Raw genomic sequence first — 16,738 nt, 5'->3', positions numbered from 1 at the left:
ACCCAGAAAAAACGAGTGTCTGTCACAGAAACGTTGGAAACGCAAACGCCGTAGAGAACCCTGCGTCTCGAACTTTGAGGTGAGACAGTGGTACCCTGGTGTCTTGGCCAGAAAGCGACGCTCTGCATGTTGTTCGGCGCCGACGCTCACTCCGGCGGGAACAGGGGAAAGTCGCAAGCTCTCCAGTTTCCGGGGAGATGAAGAGATGCCATAGACAATCACAGCAAAGGAAGGTTAGCCAGCAATTCGTGTTTCTCTGGACGAAGCCATTCTCGTGTCCGGGGGGCGTCTCAAGTCCGGTCTGCTCCCATGTGGAGCGGCGCACGCGCGGTGAACTTTTCAGGGTACGGAGGACACTCAGCCGGCCAAAGAGGAGAGTAGGGACAACCGTGAAAGAGACGTCAAGAAAAAAGAGAAGCGACAACAGGGTGGCGGCTAGACGAGAGAAATCGATTCGAGAACTCCGGAACAGCAGTGAAGGGGATGTGCATCGTCAGTTTGCGAGGGACACTTGGCGGTTCTTTCGACATCCGAGAAACATGGGAATGTAGAAGAGGCTCACGCCTCTGGATAACCAGAAGGAATTCTTTCTCAGGAAACGGTCTGTAGTGTTTGAGGCTCCTTGGCGAGGCCGAGCGAATCCAGAACAAGGGAGACGGCAGTGTGGTTGGGGTGTTTACTTTCGATAGACTTCGGTGAAAAAAAACACCACAAACGCAACTTTTTCCTAGAAAATAGCGTTACACAAAGGAATACAAAGACGTAATTCTGTGTGTGCGAGAATGCTCAGGACTGCACAGACTCTTCTATTCTGGGTCTCTGTATACCGCTGTCCCTCCGCGTCCGAGAAAAGGTGTCTTGCGGCGGTCTGGTTGCACACTAACAACTGCAAGTTGCCGCTCCACGCGTCTGCGTTATTGATTGGTAATTCGCGCTTCCATTGTTTCCAGTGCGACACAGCATCGGCTTTTGAGGGCTTCCTGTACGAAACGGAGGCCTCGTCCTGCAGGATGGACTCTCTCAGATGCAGATCCGCATCTTCCGTCTCCAAAGACTACGAACACGCAGATTCTCGCGAGACATCAACACCCCAGGCTTCTTTCGCCCGCTGACTGCTCATCACGCCGTGCTCGAGGAGCTTTCCTCGTAAGCGCAGCACTCGCTGGGATGTCCTCTCTGCTACCTGCCGCGTCGACGCTCGAGCGCGTTTTGGCATCTTTTTGCGCAGGCAGTGTGAATTTCCGCGTTCCTTCTTCCTTTGTTCCCCGCAGAGACACGGTCGCCCGGTTGTGCACACCCGTCGGCGCCTCGGTGGCCGTGGACAGTCCCAGCAATCAGTTTTCCCGTCAGCGGAAACGCACTCACGGGAGAGGCACGGCCGTCGATTTCTTGTCGCTTTACGGTATTTCGTCTCTCCGGCGCAGTCAATCCGTGAAGCGTTCGCCCAGATGCAAAGCTGTGACTCATCGAGGGATCTCAGCGACGGCGTCCGGTGTACGCTTCAACGGTCGCAGAGGGAGGTGGGAATACTCACGCCCCCGTGCACACCTTCGCTGCTCGCGTTGTCATGTCAAGGCGTTTCCTTCAGTCACAGAGAAAGTGGGTGTTAAGCGTCTGCATTTCGGCCCAGGTGACTCCTAGACTCTCGTTTTCTCCGTGTTTGTGCCCGTCTTCCTCCTACCCTCCCGTCCGTGCATACAGAGGCCTCTGTGAAACTGCACAGTGGCAGTCGGCGTGCTGGACTCAAAAAAGATGCCAGTCTGCCAAATACCTGATTGACATTTATTTCTTTTGCCCTCAATCTCGGAAACAGGTCCAAGGTAGAGAATCGGTCTTTCTAGGGAATCAAATCAGCGCGCTCCGATGTGAAGGTCCGCGCAAGACAGCCTCAACTTGCACACGACACAGGCGCCGACATCCGATAGAAAGCTGCGCTTCCTGAGATAAATTCCTTTCACCAGCTTCGTCTCCGATTTTCCTCGTACCTCCTGCTTCCGCAGTTTCTCCGTACTTGACGCCCGAGGTTCTCGGGCGCACGAAACACGCCGCTTGACTCATAAAGGCTGCGCTCCTCTCTGCAGACACTTTCGACGGGGTCCGGGATTGGTCCGGCGAAAGCGTCGAAGCACATTTCTAAATTTTGATGTCTTTTCCTTCACCTGCTTTTAACTCCCCTTTGAAGAGCCAGCTTCGTCCGCTCTCTCCTACACCGTCATACGCCAGTCGGGCGTCAACCCGTTTCGCCGCAGAAGTTCATCTGTCCCGTCAAGAGCTTCGCACAGTCTGCCTCCGCACCTGTGCATCACGTTGATCGCAAAAATCGAGAAAGGCCGGAGGCCTTCCAGGAAGGCAGCGAGCGAGAAAGACTCCGTGAGAAGAAAGCAGCCATGAGAACTGCCGGGGGAACGGTTGCCTTTGACGGCTACGTAGGAACGGAACATGCGGACGCGGGGAAAAAGTGGAGGGAGAAAAACCACGATGTGAAAAGGTCGTCTCCGCACACTGCGTTGTCGCCCGCGATGGAACAGAGTCTGTCGCCGCCTGGAGACCTAAACCGCTTTGGTTCACCTCGAGCAAAACAAGACACTGACGGGTTCAACGGAGGCGTCCCTTCTACCAGCTCCAGCGCCTCCATCTCGCCGGAGTCTGTTTTTTTCGCCTGCGAGCGCAGAAACCACGACCCGACCAATTCCTCAAGCGACGCAGTGGAGCCAGCAACTGCCGTCCCTACAAACCGCTCGCTGAGCCCTCAGAATCGCGAGGGTTTCAGTCCCCCACGGTCAGTGCAGGGTCACAGTGGAGGCGAACTGGATCCTGCAGATGGGTGTGAACCCCACTCGTCACGAAACAGGTACTCCGTGCCTTGCAGCGGGTATGCAGCAAGGCCGGAGTGTTCAGCTGCCTGTCCTGGGAAGGTGAGGCGAGACGGTTTGGGGAAGGACGTGGGAAAAGGCGAAGGCCCGAGAATGCAAGCCGAGTCGTGGGTAGCCAGCGAGGGCCTCCACGCGGGTCTCCAAGGCGCAGAGACGGACAGCCCGCGAACTGCCTGGAGCTGCGAAGCGTCGGAAACCAGTGAAGCCTGGCGGTGGTCCAACTCCAGAACGCGCAAGTGGGCACCAGCAGTCGGCGTGAGTTTCTTTGGGCTCACCTGCATGGCCGGAACGAGTTACGGGAGTCTGACTTGCTACCTGGCATCCTACCTGCGCCAGGTTGGACTGCAGAACGTGGGGTTTCAAGAGATGCTTCTCGTGTGTGCTCTCCACGGAGCTCTTCAAGGTAGGTTCGAAAGATAGGTCTCACCACCGAAGAAGAGCCACGAGAGAGGGGACGGAAGCGTCGGAAAAGCGTTGCTGAGCAGGCGCCCGGCAGATACACTTGTGTATTGGCTTGGGGAAGTCGATACTCTTATGTCTGGGCGGCACTCGCTCCCGCACAAGCCGGGGAAGGACTGCACTCTGCCCGCCACCTAGGCGGGTCTCCGTCGGGTTCCGCCTCTCCTCGAGGTGAACCTTTTGTCCCTCTCTTCTCCCCTTCCCGCTGCAGCGCTGGCGACGCCTCTTTCGGTCAAGTTGCTTTCCTTCCTGTCGCTGCCTCTCTCCGCCCTCCTCTCCGGCTGGCTCGTCACCGCCTCTCTCCTGCTCTCCGCCTTTCTCCTTTCCGCCGACATTCTTGTCGCGCACCCTTTCCTGTTCTACTGCGTCTACGCCGGCGTGGGCGGCCTCGGCGGCGGCCTCCTGCACGGGCTACCCCTCGGCGGTCGACAGCGGCCAGGCTTCTGTGCCGGGGAAAGAAAGGCAGGATGCAGCGTGTCCGGTGAGCGTTTTTCGGTTTGTCGACGTCGCTGTTCCTGCACGACACGTCTGGCTGTTTTCGCCGTAGGTTTTAGGGACGGACTCTCCCCCAGTAAGTAAAAGACGACAGCAAACTCCAGGCTCTACCTCAGTTCTCGGTCCGTTCCCTCAGGTCTCTTCTTTGGGTTCCGCTGTCTCTCAACGGCGTTGCTGCCTCTCGTCCATTCCGTTTTTCTCAATCCGGACAACTGGAGCCCAGCAAGCGTGGCACCGGCGCGCCCTTCCGAGCCACCGGGCTTCGGGGGGCCGGTCCCCTCGCGAGGGCAGGCCCCCTTTTCGCGGAAAATCCTTGGCGAAGACTCGTGGCGACTGCGGGAGCGCTTTTATCTCCAGGACGAAATTCTCGCGCGGCTCCCTCTCCTGCTCATGGGCACAGCCACTGCTTTCGCCATCGTGCAATTCGTGGCATCCTTTCTTTTGCAACCACGCGAGAGGGCCTGGGAATCCGAATGCCTGCCTGGAGAATTCATCGGATGCGAGGTAAAGAGAACCACCTACGAAGCACGGCCATCCTTTCTCATGAACGGGGCAAGGCTCTGGTGAAGAGTGCGAAACCCAGATGTGGACGAAACTATGTCCACCGTCGCTGGCCCACTGTGCACAGAAAGTGTGCCTGGTCAATTCCAACCACGGCAGTTCCAAAAGTGTGTGCGGGGAAACGGTGAATTTCCCCGAGCGGCCGGACAACGCAAGGTAGTCCTCTGTTTTTTTCAACGTGCACTTTTGCCAGTCGGTGTGCAGCTCCGCCATCCCCGAGGCGTTCGACGAGGTAAGAGTGCGGCTCTGCGTTGGATGTTTCTCTTTCCTCTGTCACAGGTTTCCGTCGAGGAACAGTCGCCGCTTGTCACACAGAGTGCCCCGCAGATGTTCTACGGAGAGGAGAGGACGCCAGCAGCGGCGCACACATCTAGACTAAGTGTTGTGGTATCAACGATGAACCAGGCTGGCAATGAGGCTTCCTCTGACCCGTTCATGACACCAAGTCACCGCGAGGCTGACTCCTTCACTTGCGTGCTCGTTGCAGTGGTAACTGCGATTCAAGGAATGGTGAGTCGCAAAAGGAGTGATCCGAGACAAGGCTGCGGCGTTCGTTCTGAGAACTGCGCAACACCGAGAAATGGTTTCCCGTTGTGAAGGTACAGGCCAAGCGAGCGACTAGCGGGGGCGCTGCGGGCTGGGAATTTCTGTGGCATCTCCCACTGCTCTGTAGAGCACGAACAAGCAGAAGGCAGCACTTAGAGTTGGTGGTGAAAAAATACTGGTGCTCGTTTCTTGATTCGTACCTAAGCTTCCAGAGTTTTTTCAGACCTTTACCTGCAATTACAGGGTTTACGACAGTATGTACCACGTACTCAAGAAAACGCTTTTTCTGTGTGAAGCTGAAGGAAGGATTCCGACAGATTCAGAGCATATTTACGTCAAAAACAGCCTCATGGCCGACGGTTCTGCTGAAAGGCGGCCAGTGGACGTGAAGAACGGGCGATACGGCCGTTGTCTGTTGTGTAGCAGACGGTCCGTTCTACGGGCGTGTTCTACCGGAGTTAAAGGTGCCAAAGTGTCAGATTCGGGTCCTCAAAAAGTCGCTTCGCAAGGCGAATTGTGGAGGCGAGCCGGGTTCGTCCCTTGTTGTGTTGTCTTGGCACAGGCGTTTTTCCTTGTCCAGGCTTCGTGGCGGTTTGTTGGACAAGAAGACTTCCAGATTTCTGACCACGGCGTCTCATACATCAATGCAGGCTCAGTGGCGCTCCTTTTTCTCTTCTCTGTCTTCAACGCGCCTTTCTTTGCTCTGAAAGATAAACTTCCCGACGCTCCCCCTTTCCACAGAGAAGGCAACCACACGCATCTCTCCAGCAGAACGAGAGGCGTAGTGCCCAGTGTACTGCCCTGGCTATGGTGCTTGTCCGGTCTCGTACTCGCCAGCGAAGGAGTTGTTGCGTCTCTCGCAAAGGCTTGGTCCACAGGAGGCAGCGAGGCACTCATCCGAGACACTGTGCGCGTTGGGTGGTTTGAGAGAAGTAATCCTCTAACGACGTACGGGCTTTTCTTCCTATGGCTTTCCGGAGTGCGAATATTGGATGCGTGGTAAGAAAGACTCAGGGCGAAAGAGAGAACAGTTGCGATCGCGGTGGGGCGGCCGGCTTCATTCTGTTGTCGGAGCTGAACACCCAGCTTTGTGCGGGATCTAGTGACACTCGTTGGCCTCTTGCGTGAGGCCGCCCACACCGGAGTGCAGGGGAATTCTGCGATGACTTACTTCGGCTCCTGAGAAGGCGTGGGTAACGGCCGTCAAATTGCTCAGAACTATGTTGACGGTGTGCTTTTTCGTCGTCTGTATGGATGTTCACAGGACAACCTGGCTAGCCTTTCCGTATGCTCAAAGTGTACTGAAGCTGCCTCCGTCAAGGCTACTGGTCCTCCTTTGCTCCGCGAAGGCAGCAGGCGCGGGCGTAAGTCTCCTATTCTTTTAAGCAATGATAGGATCAGTCAGTTGTGTCACACGGCCGGAGCAAAATCTGTTTCATGATGAAATAGCCGACGAAACAAATGCATCCGTTTCCAGAGAGGTGCGCATGTTCCGTCACGCTGACTACGGGGCCCGGCGACCCCTGCGATAAAAAGGAATTTTCGATGTATTCTTTCCTATAGCCAGTACATCCATGCCTCAGGTTCTCTTTTTATATAGTTGTCTCCATATACATATGTATAAAACACACGACAAGCGGGAGAACACACTGCTACCCTTCTTCGGTGAAGCGTTTTTTTGAGCTCCAGAAGCCCTGAGATACGAATGGGTATAGGGGAGACGGTGCATTGTCGCGGAGTCATCTGAAAATATTTTTCCGTGTGTTACTGTTCTGCAGGCTCTTGCGTGGCTCTCATCCACTGCGGGTGTCTACTCAACCCACGGAATTGGTGGCCTGTGTGGTGTGGCGGGAGGCTCTCTGGTCCTTGCAGGCTTGGCTGCTCGTGCTCTTCACTGCTGTGGCCGCACCCCTCAGAAGGCGCCGATGGCTGCAACATAGGAGGTTCCAAGATAATTCCGACACTCGAAATCAACTGTCTTCGCAAAGGGGAAAGGTCAATGTAGAAATGCCTCTCTGCATTACTTGTTTCGCGTGCAAGATCGGTACGGCTTTTCTTGTAACGCAGGTTGAACTCTTTGAATAGCTTGTGCTCATTTTTCTTAATGACATTGGTAATCACAGAGTTACCTCATATGTTGCTGAACGCATAAACTACCTGGTGAAATAAATATTGTGCCTGGGAAACGTTCGTGCTCCTGACTTTCTTGCCACAGAAGCCGTGAAAGAGTCATTTGAAGCAGGTACTGGTGTCAAGAACATCTGGAATTCGGCCGCGTCTCGAAGACACCTTTGTTACGTGAACAGTTGGTAGTGACGGGAGAACGAAATAAACACACAGTTCCACTGTCGGACTGACTTGTAACGAGTATCAGAGGGAACCTTGGAAAGGGGAGCAGCCCTCAGCCGCGCGTTTACCGTGTGTAGCGTGGAACCCAGCGGCTCTAAGAAATCAGCACTCTGCAGCGCAACTCTCAAAGGCCGTCTTATGTGTTGCCGAAAGGGACATACTACGGCCTCCTGGTCGCAGCAATTCCTGTTGACAATGTTTGGCTTCGATCAAAAGGAAACTGACAGAACTTTAATGAGATCAAATGGCGTTTTAAATTCTCGGTGAAATAATACCGCGTCCTCAGACACTCGACTATCTACGTCCGGATACATTCTTTGAGGAGACTCGAATAACGAGGGTTCTTCCGCACTCCACAGCCCGTCCTGTCCTCTTGTGACGGCGACACGGGGCTGTGCTCTCGCAGACTGCTGTGCTTTCCAGCGTTATCTCCATCAGTCATCATCTGATCATCTGTAATTTCGCTGAACAGCGACGCGTGCTCTCCCAAAAAACTAGACAGAAAACAGGTACGCGGGAAAACTCACGGGAGTTCTCTCTCCGTTAGTAGAGAAGCGGCTGTATGGGAATCTTCGTTTCCCGTATGGCAAGAGATCGAACGGATAAACGTCACTAACTGAACGCGTGCACATTCCTGTCGCTACGTCCGTGCCGCTGCTGCACGTGTGGTTCGGAAGGAGTGCTTCTCGGTTTTTGGACCACAATGGCATTTTTTACAGAAGAGACTCCTGGTGATGCTGAACGAGTTTTCACTCGTCGATTCCGCCGAGAGCGGCCTGGCGCGAGTTTACACAGCTAACGAGTGTCCGGAAGCAGGCGTTTTGACCTAGTCGACAGTTGTTTCAAGGCGCCACATCCTACACGGGCATTGGAATGAAGATGAGAAAGAAAACGCACTCGAGTTTACTGGAGGAACAGAGTGGGTTTCCTCGCACAGAAGACAGACTTCTTGTCCTTAGGGGTGGGGAAGATGCGCCGGATCGCGGGCAGCTTCAACTTGCTGTCGAACATCTGCTGCATGTGCGGGCGCCTGCATTGGCTAGCCTTGATCTCCGCCACGCGAATGATCTGCAGTGAACAGAAAAACACGCCGCACGGATTTCACGAAGCAACTCTGAGGTGCCTCTCGAGGCTCTGCGGGATCCCAACAAAAGAAGTGGACAGACACTGTCTCGGACTACGTCGCTGAAGGCACAACCACCATTCTCAAGTATAACCTCAGCACACCTGGTACAGCCACTAGGCGAAGCGCGCTCTCCCCTTCGAAACTTGGCGCGCCAACAAGGCGCAACCACCCATCTGCAAGAGTATATGAATAAGGTATGATGTATACATGCGTATGAAAACGAGGGTGTGCAAGAGGATCTCTTCGTCGCGTTGTATGACACATGCGCCCTTGAACAGCTTGCAGCGACTCAAGCGGTAACATGACACTCTGTGCGCTCCGAAAAGTAATGCGTGTTGCAGGACGCAGCACACGAAGCCCACAAAGCACTCGGCGGCACGCGCCCGCGAGTGTGTGTGGTAGAGCATTACCTGAATGTTGCTGGGCAGGGCACGATGTCTTCCGGCCATTTCCGCATACAACTGAGAGACGGCGCCGTTCTGGCTGATGTCTCTGACCTCCTTGTACATGTTGTGCGTTCCAGTTCGGCTGTCGTAGCGCAACCAGACTCCAAAGTTCTTAACGAAAGTTGCCCGCTTCTCCCTGATCTCGTTGACAGCCAAAATCTCGCCGGTGCTCTTCTTCACCTTTTTCATTTTCTTCAACAAATACCAGAACTTGGAGACAGCCAGAACCTTGTTCCGCGCAAACAGACGCATGCGGAACAGAGACGGAGTAGGCTCCGCCTCGGTCGGCTGCTTCCGGCCAACCACCTGGTACTGGAAGATCTGCAAGAGGAAAAAACACCAGAAAGAAAAAAAGACTTGTAGCTTCCTCGCGCTCCATCGATGGGCACGCCTCACCATGCGCACATGTTCGTACGTATCGCTAGCATCTCTGCTAGAATCGTACAAGTACGGGCAAAGCCTCCGCGCTTGAACCTGATCAGCTGAGAGAGGTGAAATTGACTATTTTGAACCCCGAAAAGCAGATGTTGTCCTTGCCAAGCGGCCACCAGCGATGCGAGACACTGCGTCTCGTGAAAAGTGGTGCAGGGCGATAAACAGCGGCTGACGACGTAAGTTGAACAGCACACAAACCTAACGGGGAACATCCCAGGACAGACACACCAACAGCATCACCGCAGAAACAGCGTTACTTGCCGGTCCACATCGAAAAAATGCACGTGGTTCCACACACGTCCGCTACGTGTTTCCTTTTCACAACCCACAACGCGTGGCTTCCGGATGGGGATCGCCGAAAACAGAACAAACTTCCCACCCCTCTACCCCTTCCCTGCCCCCCACCCCCCCTCCCCCCCCATGAAAACCAGCAGTCTTTAACTAACGCTAGCTGTGAAGAGCCTGTTATTTCTTCGCCAGCAGATCCACAGAAAAGCTGACGCGGAATATACACTTCTTGGTGGCCCAGTAGCGGTACAGCAGCCACGAGAAACGGGCAGTTCGCTCATTCATACGAAGTACTCTGGTCAGGGTGTACACGTTTGCCTCCTCGTCCCTTCTTCCGTGGAAACGGTGAGGGGATTGAGAAGCCATGCCTTTCCCTTCATGCTCCGGCACATAAACAGGAATTGGGAGACGGCGAATTCCTTCGTTGTTCTGGTCAAATCCGCAGGACTCGGCGGCAGCATGCGGTCATTCCTCCCCGGCACACGGCGGCTGAGTGCGCCTTGGGGGCCGCGATTCCGAAGAAAAAACACACGTTTCAACCCATCTATCGTGAAAAAGGACTAGGTTGCCAGGCCACTAAGAAAGGTGGAAAAAAGACGAAGCCAGTGTAGGGTCGCCCCCTGCAACGGCGATTGTCCCACGTAGCAACGCCGTCGCCTTTCCATTCCACTGTACGCCAGCCGACACAGGCAGGTGAAAAGGCGCATGTGAAAAAAACGGCTGTATCCCATTTTTCATCAAGCGTCATTTTGTTTCGTATATCCTCCAGCATGCTGTGGTGTCTTACCTTCTGCTGCAACGTCGGATCTGCCTTCATTTTGTCGGCGTTTGTCGGGGAAGAAACACAAAGCAGAAAGTCGCACGGCCCCCAACGCAGAAGACGAAACCCCAGAAGAAGAAATTCCCCCAAGTTGTGACTCAGGACACTGCTTGTTTTCTGCTGATGCCGACTCCCTGGTTGAGAAACCCATACACCCAAAATTTCGAAAACGCAGCTAGGGCGGCAACGCGGAAAAACCCGCGCGGGTCCGAGGTTTCGCGTAGCAGATTTTCACCCCACGCCTCTTTGCAAAATGCATGCGTCCCCACCCCGCATGAATTCTATGCATGTGAGACGTCGGGTTATAACGAAGTGCACAGGAGCGTGCAGACTCTGGTCTTGCATAAACAAGGAAAGGCGGCACGTCTCCGTATTTCTAGTGCGGAATGCGGTTTCCGGAAATATCATTAGTGCCGCTGGAGGGTGTCCGAAAAGATTCCCTGCTTGAACGGTACGTCAGCGAGAATCCGATGTATTCGCTACTACAGGGGTTTCGCTTGAGGCGCACCTTCTGCAAGATTATCCTCTGTCCGCTGGAAGTCTTTTGTTCTGTGCTCGCAATATTGAAATTCCTCTATGAAAACGCAAAACCAGGCTCCCGGTTTACAGTGTACTCGATTGGAGACACGGCGCGCAGCACACCACTGCTTGGGACCGTACACCGAAACTTCGCCACATGAGGTCATCTCTGAGACCGTGGTTGCCTTCATTACTTTGTTGGGCTTAATTACATATAACTCCTTCTCAATACAGACATGAAGGCCTACCCTGTTCAGTCGTTATAAGTACGGCACGCCACCCCGAGGACCACTTGGGAGCTAAACTCTGCATAGAAAAGTAGCGAGCAGTGCGTGCATACGCGGCATCCCAAAAGTTTTTCAAGAAGCCTGTGAATGCCGCAGCAAGCTCGGCTGCATGCCACGCCTCACATTTCACCGGCTTCAGAAAACATATTCCCCTGGGTAACGTAAACTGCTGTCGTTAGGCGCGTAGCTATTGACCATAGTTGATGTGGACGGCCGCGGGGCGAACCGTGCCTTCTTAGAAAAAAGAAGGAAGCTGTGTCAACTTTTTGGTAGAGTGTGAGCTGTGAGTGCCCAATCCCGTGGATGTAGGGATCATGGTTAGCCGTCGGAAACGCATTAGGACATTCTTGAAATATTGTTCTTGCTGAATTAGCGACTGTGTGAGCGTATGTCATAGGGCCGTACAACAAAACTATTCCAGAGTGTGGCAAATCATTGGGAAAACGCAGACGGAGCGGCTTTTTTTTGTGTTAGTTCCCGTCCCACTCCTCGTCACCCTACCTGGATAGAAGCAGTGAGAACGACAAGCGTATCCATCCCTTCGCGGCAACCAACGTTGGGATGCAGTCGTCGGACTGGCTTTTCCGCCCACCAGGTGGGCCGCTACAACTGGCACGTCTCCCGAGGGGAGAAAAGCAGTATCACTAATCCTAGTGGCTGGCCCGCAGCGGCACACCGCTTCGAACGTAAAGCACCGGGCGGGTTTTGTGCTTGGCACAGCATGCCCTTTTTCATCTGTGCGTCCACGTAGGTTGTGTTCTCCCCCGGCGCCCCTCTATAAACCAACTTACCCTACGCTCTGGTATGAAAGCGATGCGCAAGACAAGTGCGTCCAAGGTCCATCCGTACATCTCTATGGTTGGAGCAGATTTTGAATGACGTGGCATTAGATGGGGTCGAAATATCTTTGGAATATGTGTAGACGTAAGCAAGTACACATGCGGAGTAACACCGCAACTGATACCGGTGGGACGTGCTGCTATAACAGCAATTTCGGCTGTTGTCTCCCACACGACTCCGGTCCAACCCTCGGTGGTCCCATTACTCGTACACTGCAGTCCGCGTTTCACGCAACGCTAAAACTGTTAAACCATAAAGATGAGCTATGGAAGCTGTGTCACCTCCAGGCTTCCACACACGTTATCTCAGACACCAGCGAGTTTCTTTTCTCTGTGGAATCAAGTCCCCCTACGGTCGTTGTTGACCAGAAGAGTCTTCGTATAACAGAGAACTTCCGTGGGCCATAGGAGTCTCTGCCGGAAAGGAAAACTTCTTGGCATCACAGCCACGGTTGTTCGGAATGCGTGACTGCGACGAAGAACAGAGAAAAAGGTGTATGTGTCACAATTGAGGCTAACCAACTGCATGTGTGGCTGAAATAGCGGAACAGGACAGAGCTACCAAAAGTGGAGTATGGGATTCATCAGCCAACCTTAGCACCCAGAGGCGGTGACGCACTGCAAAAAAAAGGATTTTTGCTCAGCATGCAGAAGCGTATGAACGACTGTGCCCTAAAGCGTTTCTGCCAGTGAACCGTATACATATAAATATCAAGACAAAAAATCCGTGCTGACCGCATCAGGAGCAGCTCCGCAACAGTTGATGCTTCTGCATACGCTCCGGACAGCGAACATGCGCCGAGCTTCGGGCAGGCACACAGCCCGGGATGCTTGTACGATTTGTACCCACTTGACTCCTCAGTTTGAGTTAAGGAGTCCTTTGTTTACAGCTTGTGCCGTTACATTCAGGAGCATACCGTTATATTCGATGATCTAGGGGCGAGTCGTAGACGCGTAACGGCAGCTTTGTCAGGAGCAGACAAGACATGCGAAAAAGCAATCGGAAATTGTGTGCGCGTATATAATTCATCAACTTTAGTCCGCAAGTATGTCGCAAGCGAAGAGCTGTTACCTTGGCATCCTGAGTATAAGGTGAAAGGCAGAGGGATGTCTTGACGCAGCAAGCACAAACAGGTGGGGCGGTTGGTTGATCGATAACGGTGGGAGATGCCACCACCGTCCCCATGGGTGCTGAAAGAGCCTTTTTTTTGTCCGATACCACTTGCCTAGAGATTTTTTTCTTCTGCGGTTCGTTCACCTATCACACAAAAACCGAATTGAGCATTGCTGCCAGTGAACGGTGCCTGCCATACAAGAGCGCCTGTTGCCAGACACTGGCGGGCGACATGAAGTGCGTCGGCCGCACAGAAGAACAACAAGAACGGTGTTGTGACGTACGCGGCTTGTGCAGACGCCGTGGCTGTCCGCAAACTACTACCGATGCCAAGACATGCATTGGCTTCTGGGTATCAAAATATGGTTGCATGTCGCGGTAATTTTTTTTGTTTGTGGCATTCAATTTTTAGGGACAGCAAAGGTCTGGCTAGTTAAATGCGTCTGCACATGACAGTCGGAGATTGTGAGCTGTAAGACAGGTTGTCAATCACGATTTCAAGGCATCCCTGGGCTTTGGGTATGTATCATGGAGAGAAAATCCGTCCGTGCGGGAGGCGTGCTTCGCCCTCTAGGCCGCGCTCTGTTCCTTGCGGTACTTATTCAGTGTGTCAGCCGCACTGCACAAACCACGACAGCTGAACCGCCCACCCATACGTGCGAAAGTGGAACGCTGGAGGTTCCGTTGACTCCGCTCGATCTTTCCGTCAAGTTAGCGTGCTCCAGTGGGTCGGCAATCTCTGAGGAATCCGGCAAGGCGTTTGCCTACGTGGACGGTAGCTGCGGAAGTGATGCGAAACCGTTCAGTGAATTGCTGGGAAGTGCAGCTGCAGCAACGTGGTCAGCCCACGTACTCTCACTCCAAAAGCTCCCCACCGCAGACAAACAAATATGCTACCAGTGCAAGAGAAGTGAAGAAGTGACTTGCACAGTCGTAATCAATGTTCCGAGCGCGCCAAAAAGTTGCACGCCCCCGGCGGGATTGGGCCGTAGTTTTAAAGAATCAGGAGAGGAACAGGATCTGGATCTGCAGGTGGAGAACAACGAACCCGTTTTCTTCACCTGTCCTGCTAATTACACTCTTGATCCCACGGATGAACACCAGGCATACGTTGGAACAGATCAATGCGGTGGTAATGCGACTCAAAGAGCCGATGTTCAGCGAAAGGGAAAGAACAACGGTCCTTACTCGTTCCAGCTGGCGGAAAAACCGAAGAAGGAGGAAATGTTTTGCTACAAATGCACTAAAAGCAGTCGTGGCACAGGCGAACAGTGCATGATCAAAATCAAAACTGTGACTACAACGACCACAACAGCAAGTGGATCGTCGACGGATGATGAATCTACGGATTCTACTGCTTCCGCAGCAGCGACGTTGACTTACGTCACTGGAGTCTTTTGCGCGGCAGTCATGTGGCTCGGATCTCGCTTTTAAAGGACACACACTGACTGCTGTGCACAGGTACCGTTAGTAGCGAAACGCCCTGGAGGCTGAGGTCGAAGCAACTCACACGTGTGGCTGGTGGGAAATTCCCCTAGCTGGTTGCTGTACACCCTGTACATAGCTGCGGACACAAAGCCTCCGCATTAATCTCACAAGGGCGCCCCGCGCAGCAGCATATAGAGAACCCCCCGCCGTTAACGGCCCGCGGTCCAAACATTGTGCATCATGTCGAGCACCCGTGTAGAAAGCAAAACCAAAGTCAACTTCAAGTTTGGAACACTGTGCACCTGTCCATGTGCTTACCTAAGCGGAACATTCAACTCGGCGATCAGCAAAACAAATGGAATTCTTAATTAAGGCTGTTCACAGAGCGCCTCTTTCTCTAGTCGAAAGAAACGAGCGGGAGGGTCGCCCCCTCATATGAGCTGGTCGGGAAGCTCCAATCTGGACTTCAACTTCGATTCACCACTGTCATCTTCCTCAGCTTCTCTACACGCTCCTTCCGAGAGGGACCAATAAGTCTTAGCACTCTCAGCGATACTCAAGACCATAAATTGATAGGGGTTGGAGGTGGCACTTGCTAACGCACTTCCCGAAGCAACCACGAGTCCGTCCCCTCTGAGGGAGAGTAACCTTCAAGCGCACACCTGGAAGAAAAAATTCTGAGCAACAATCAGAGGGCATCGCAATCAGAGGGCATCGACGGAGCACTTGACTCTCTGTCGGTAAGGACAACGCTGCGGACCACAGGCGGGGTTGTCCGGTATACTGGTTTAGATCTTGAATGTTTTTGTTTACCGGATCCAAGTTCTATTGTGCTTTTCATGACCATCATGTTACGTGCATTAAGTATAGTGGTGTCCAGCGTATATTTGAAAAACCACTTCCCTTCTCGCCGTTAGTATGGTCTCAAAGTGCCAGAAGCCATGTGATCTATATACTATAACGGGACATTAGACCTATTTGTGACTGTGATGAAGAAGCGTGAAAAAGCTGCAACTGTCTCAACTGAAGACTCACTAACTGTGTGTGTGTGTGTGTGTGTGGCTGGGATTGCGAACCAGGTCAGGGTTACCACAGGTGGAGTATCGGGGTTCATCCGTCAACCTCAGCCCCCGGCAGCCGTTACACAGTGTGCCAAAGTAGTTGCTTAGCATGCTACAGTGTATGATCAACTCAGCCCTGAAGCTTTTCGTACTACAGCACCACTACATAGAGGGACCAAGAGAAATGTCCGTGGTGACCTTATTGATAGCAGTTCGGCAGGAACTAGGTCCCTCATAAACTCCAGGCAGAGAGCACGCGTCTCCTTCCAGAACGCAACAACCCCAATTACTCCAGAGGACCGAAGCCTGCATTGATCAGGAGCAACAACCCAGACACGCGGTGCAAAAACTAAGAAAGTGTTTGCACATATATATTTGTTACTCTTCGAACTCCACAAATAGGCCGAAAGCGAAGACCTGTTTCCTCGACATCTTAAGGATCTGCTGACAGGCAGAAGGGTGTCTTGACACAAAAAACAGCAGCAGGGGGGCCGGTTGGTTGCTCGGCTCGATAAAGGTGGGATATGCCACCACCGTCCCCACCCCACTGATGTTGAAGGAGCCTTTCTATCCTATACTTCTTGACTAGAGATTTTCTCTTCTGCAACTCCTTCCCCTATCACACAGGAACCGACCTGAACACTGCTGCCAGTAAACCCCGGTTCCTCCCATACACGAGCGTTTGTTGCCCGACAGAGGGGCGCGAGATGAAGTGTGTCGGCCGCGCGCACGAGTTCTCACAACGCTGTTGTGCTCAGAAGGCGGTTGGCCGGCAGACGCAGCGGCTGTCCGCCAACTACTAGCGATGCCAAGACATGCATCGGCTTCTGGGTATCAAAATAGGGTCGCCTTTCGCCGTCATTTTTTTTGTTTGTGGCATTCCATTTTTAGGGACAGCAAAGGTCTGGCTAGTTAAATGCGTCTGCACATGACAGTCGGAGATTGTGAGCTGTAAGACAGGTTGTCAATCACGATCCAAGACATCCCTGATCTTTGTATATATATCATGGAGGGAAAATCCGTCGTCGGGAGGCATGCTTCGGCCTCTCGGCGCACTCTGTTCCCTGCGGTACTTATTCAGTGTGTCAGCCG

General features: G+C 53.3%; 3 protein-coding genes across 3 annotated transcripts; 2 read left to right on the top strand and 1 right to left on the bottom strand.

The window, feature by feature from the left end:
- Nucleotides 1-2,387: 2,387 nt before the first annotated feature.
- Nucleotides 2,388-6,874, top strand: NCLIV_025200 (conserved hypothetical protein; the record flags this gene model as incomplete). The annotated part of the gene is made up of 7 exons (XM_003882715.1): nt 2,388-3,276; nt 3,544-3,813; nt 4,051-4,331; nt 4,668-4,898; nt 5,497-5,933; nt 6,199-6,298; nt 6,713-6,874. The coding sequence occupies 7 exons, from the start codon at nt 2,388-2,390 to the stop codon at nt 6,872-6,874; spliced, it is 2,370 nt and encodes a 789-aa protein (XP_003882764.1).
- Nucleotides 6,875-8,186: 1,312 nt separating this feature from the next.
- NCLIV_025190 (LOC549444 protein, related) lies at nt 8,187-10,395 on the bottom strand (the record flags this gene model as incomplete). Its single annotated transcript, XM_003882714.1, has 3 exons — nt 8,187-8,351; nt 8,820-9,176; nt 10,366-10,395. The coding sequence occupies 3 exons, from the start codon at nt 10,393-10,395 to the stop codon at nt 8,187-8,189; spliced, it is 552 nt and encodes a 183-aa protein (XP_003882763.1).
- A 3,290-nt stretch (nt 10,396-13,685) lies between these two features.
- On the top strand, nt 13,686-14,591 carry NCLIV_025185 (SRS domain-containing protein; the record flags this gene model as incomplete). The annotated part of the gene is made up of 1 exon (XM_003882713.1): nt 13,686-14,591. One exon carries the CDS (start codon nt 13,686-13,688, stop codon nt 14,589-14,591), a length of 906 nt encoding a protein of 301 aa, XP_003882762.1.
- Nucleotides 14,592-16,738: the final 2,147 nt, after the last annotated feature.

Source organism: Neospora caninum, chromosome VIIb (assembly GCF_000208865.1).
Source record: "Neospora caninum Liverpool complete genome, chromosome VIIb".
Classification (NCBI taxonomy): Eukaryota; Apicomplexa; class Conoidasida; order Eucoccidiorida; family Sarcocystidae; genus Neospora; species Neospora caninum.
Note: the sequence above shows the minus strand (reverse complement) of the source record. Positions and strands in the feature narration are given on the sequence as shown.